Raw genomic sequence first — 3,766 nt, 5'->3', positions numbered from 1 at the left:
GAATATGTCCCAAAGAACACAGTATTGTGATCCAAAGCATAATAGACACCTTTTTACAACCTTGGCGGTATGAACATGAAAAATATCCCACCATATGAACAATACATACTGTTTCGTCCGGTTTAATATGTACTTTATCAAAAAATTTAGAATATATACTAAACATTCCAATCTTTTTTAAGGTGTATCCCGAACCGAACATACCATCATTTGTTTACACCAACAATGACTTACACCAACAATGACTCGTAGTTATGTTTAAGAACATCGAATCAACAACTTGAACTTGAAACTAGGACAAATTTAATTCCAACTCTGTAATAAATTTTCTTCAATTTCAAATTCAATGTCCCGATTCACAACAAGCAAGCAACAAGTATGGTATAAATAAGAGCCAAAGCACTCCCTGCCACAAACAGGGTTGGTAATGGATACATATCCCGGCAACCAGTACAAGAAAACTAAAACACTACCATTCCTCAATCACATACCGCAATAGAGTTCACAAACAAGCAAAACCATCAAACGACACTTGAGGACTAGCCAATCAATTAATCCCATATAATCAACACCTTGTTAACCCACTATATCATTTGCTAGGAATGCATGTAAATGAGCAATTTGAAAGAAGAAGAATAACTCCTAATTCCAATTATGGTGATTTCTAATGGCCTAGTGCAGATACATAAAATACCTGCAATTTCAACCCGGAAGTAATCACTCGCGAGCAGTGATTTCCAAACAATCTGAACAATAAACTCAGTCTATTGTCCAACAATTTGATTATGAATATAAGCCATCCATTCTTCCAAACACACATACATAACATTTATACAGAACTTAGGAGACAGTTGAAGGATGAATATAAGGGGAAAAAAAATGAGGAGAAAATTCGAAGTCGAAACCTGTTTAGTTACAAACCTGTTTTAAAGTAATTCCACTTCCTAAATCAGCAAATGATCCAACAAAGGCTAATCAAACAAACAAGAAAAAACCATAGAATACAACAAACCCGAGACACCCATATATAAATAGAGGAGTAAAACTTAAATACATCACACGAGCCTAATTAGTCAATCATATTCATCAGCATTCGATCATCTCAGTGTATCGTTTCTATGCTCTTACTGAGCTCCTCCAATTTCTTCAACCTCAATCTCTCACTTTCACTTACCAGCTGGTCCATCAATACAAAATACAAAGTCGAGCACATTTAAACAAGAATAATTAGACATTGAAGTTGAAAAATACATACATATATGCTTTTATTTCAAGTAAGAAATATATAACACATAAACACTCACCTCCATTAATCTGGTAATCAGCTGCACTTTTTCTTTGTTCTTTTCATTGAAAGCCTCGAGAGCTTCTTTGTACTCTCTCTCCTGTGACAAATTAATACCACCAATTCAGTAATCGAAATTTCTTGTACAATCATTTCTTTGAACTAATAATTTTGATCTTTATGTATGTTCACGAAATCTGTGATCTTTATGCATGTTCATGAAATCTGTGAGAATCATATTTTGATATAATCTGAATATTAATAGTACCATAGGTGGTAATGTTTTACCTTCTTCTGGCAGCTCTGTCCCAGAGGCTTTAGTTCCTTGTTGACCGAGTCGATCTTCTTACGAACAAGTGCAACTTCCTTCCTCATTGGATCTGCTAGCCCTTCAAGCTCCTATTTTTTTTTTTTTTAATTAAAAAAAATACACTTGTTATTTATAGATAATTAGAGTTAAATAACTACTACCACTTTGACACCTTACATGAAATTAGCTATAACTAATGTTTTCCATATTATACCTATTACTATCAATGATAAAAACTATATGGCCTTTTTACAGGGTTTATATTGATAAGAAGCCTTGGATTAATTGATCTAACAAATGATAAAAATTATCTGTACCCAAAAAAGAAAACATGTCACAAAACACATACAACAAAAAAGTAAGTTACTAATTTTTTTTGAAGAAACATAGAGTTCTATTAATTCCCAATTTCCCATAGAAAAAAAAATGATGGAAAATACACACATAGTTTGATTTCCTTTGTTCTATAAATTAAAAGAACATAACGAAAAATATAAAACCCTAAATCAACTAAATCTACAACTACAACTTTCTGGATATACACGCACATACACATATATCCCAAGAAATAAGAGACAAACTTTACAAAGATGCTTCTCTTAATTTCCTGCATAACAGTAACAAAATTCTTTACCCAAAAAAATTGAAGAAAACTACATCAAAAGTTCATGTTTTTTTTAGGGAAAGCAAGTTTAATTTGCTAGACATATAATTAAATCAACTTATTTTGGTCTAATCCGTAGCTAAATTCATATACATATGTACATGAAAAATTATGTAGTTCAAAGAAATTATGTCCCCCAAAAATAGAAGAAAACTACATCAAATTTCATCTCTCTTTTGTAGGAAATCGAGTTTAATATAATCAAATCATCTTATTTTGGTTTTATTAGTACCTAAACTCATATATATATATATATATACACACACACACATAGCAGATATGTACCTCACGAATGGTGGCCAAACGTTTGGTTTCTTCTTCGATGCGACCCAACTGAGCCTGAACTTTCTCCTTGACCTCCAATTTCTTCTTCTCGATCTCTTCCTCCTTGGCTCTGAAGGTAGAGAGAGCTGATTTTGACATCTCTTCGTCTTCTTTGGTTAGACTACCGTTGAAGCTTAGGCTCCCTGAGATTTGCCCTGACTGCATCAGTGCCTGTTGTTGTTGCTGCTGCTGTGTTTGCATCATTTCTCTCTCTCTCTCTCTTTCTCTCTCTATAATATTTCTCAGAAACCCTTCTTCCTTGATTGAATTTCTCTGTTTATCTTCCCCTTTCTCTCTCTCTCTCTCTCTATCTTTTGCTTTTGCTTTGGAATGATGGCTCTCTCTCCTCTCTTTCTCTCTCTATCCTGTTTGCAGGTGCTTGTGAACAAGGCTGGCCTTAATGTTTAAAGTACCAAGCCAGCTTAGCTTTCTTTATAACACAAAAATTAAAGAAAAAAGGAAAACAAAAAAAGACATTATATATATATATATATATATATATATATTTAATTAGAGGTTACAAGTTCAAAATAAATAAATAGGAACCTATCTAGATCTCGAAATGATGGTAGTCCGAGGATCATGGTTTCTTTGAATTCACAAAGTAGAAGAAAATATACAAAAAAAAATTTGAAATATTATTAGTAAAAGGATAAAATAAAAAACATAAGGTAATCTAAAAAAAAAAAAAAACTAAAAATATAAAAAAAACTAATGGTTGAAGGAAATTAAAAACCTAAATTTAATTTTTTTTTAAATTATAAAAAATAAAAATAATATAAAACTTAATAAAACCGTCCTACATCAATCGCACGTGCACTCGATTAGTGTTAGAGGTTCTTGCTCCATATTATATTTGGATAAGAAAAGTGTTGAGTATATATCAGTAGAGTTAAATTTAATCATTGATCCGGTGTCATGTCAAGTATCGGAAATAAGAAAAACACTCACACACTCACATGTCTTTATGGAAACTTCAACCCTCGACTTTCTCTTTTGAGATGTGAGGAAGTAATACTAAATTACAGTACCTTTGATTTTTGAGGGAGTTAAAAAGCGTCAAAAAGAAAAAGGATTGCACATTAATTTGTCTGAGTTCACCCTACCAATACAGACATTGCGAGTTTAAATAAGGAAGAATACTCACATGGAATTCACATGAGATTAGTGTTAATACTAATAT

At 32.1% G+C, this 3,766-nt stretch overlaps 1 protein-coding gene across 2 annotated transcripts; it reads right to left on the bottom strand.

Annotated features, from left to right (window-relative positions):
• Positions 1-865: 865 nt before the first annotated feature.
• Positions 866-3,000, bottom strand: LOC132312930 (uncharacterized). 2 transcript variants are annotated; one of them, XM_059811498.1, is made up of 4 exons: positions 2,545-3,000; positions 1,574-1,684; positions 1,306-1,385; positions 866-1,187 (listed from the first exon to the last, which is right to left on the bottom strand). In XM_059811498.1, exons 1-4 carry the CDS (start codon positions 2,785-2,787, stop codon positions 1,103-1,105), a joined length of 519 nt encoding a protein of 172 aa, XP_059667481.1. In that variant the 5' UTR covers positions 2,788-3,000; the 3' UTR covers positions 866-1,102. The 2 variants fall into 2 exon arrangements, with proteins under 2 accessions (XP_059667481.1, XP_059667482.1); XM_059811499.1 differs by having other exon boundaries at positions 866-1,177; positions 1,305-1,385; positions 2,545-2,997.
• Between the last annotated feature and the right edge of the window lie 766 nt (positions 3,001-3,766).

The sequence above is a fragment of the Cornus florida genome, unplaced genomic scaffold (genome assembly GCF_030987335.1).
Source record: "Cornus florida cultivar Cherokee Brave unplaced genomic scaffold, ASM3098733v1 CherokeeBrave_3.0.0_Hap2_Chr06, whole genome shotgun sequence".
Taxonomy (NCBI): Eukaryota; Viridiplantae; Streptophyta; class Magnoliopsida; order Cornales; family Cornaceae; genus Cornus; species Cornus florida.
Note: the sequence above shows the minus strand (reverse complement) of the source record. Positions and strands in the feature narration are given on the sequence as shown.

What these genes read in the sequence shown, in the direction of transcription:
- LOC132312930 (XM_059811498.1), bottom strand. Translation starts at nt 2,787, where the DNA reads ATGATGCAAACACAGCAGCAGCAACAACAACAGGCACTGATGCAGTCA. An exon ending in GTTTGGCCACCATTCGTGAG is followed by an intron (nt 1,685 to 2,544) that starts GTACATATCTGC and finishes AAAAAAAAATAG; the next exon opens with GAGCTTGAAGGGCTAGCAGA. An exon ending in CTGATTACCAGATTAATGGA is followed by an intron (nt 1,188 to 1,305) that starts GGTGAGTGTTTA and finishes GTATTTTGTATT; the next exon opens with GATGGACCAGCTGGTAAGTG.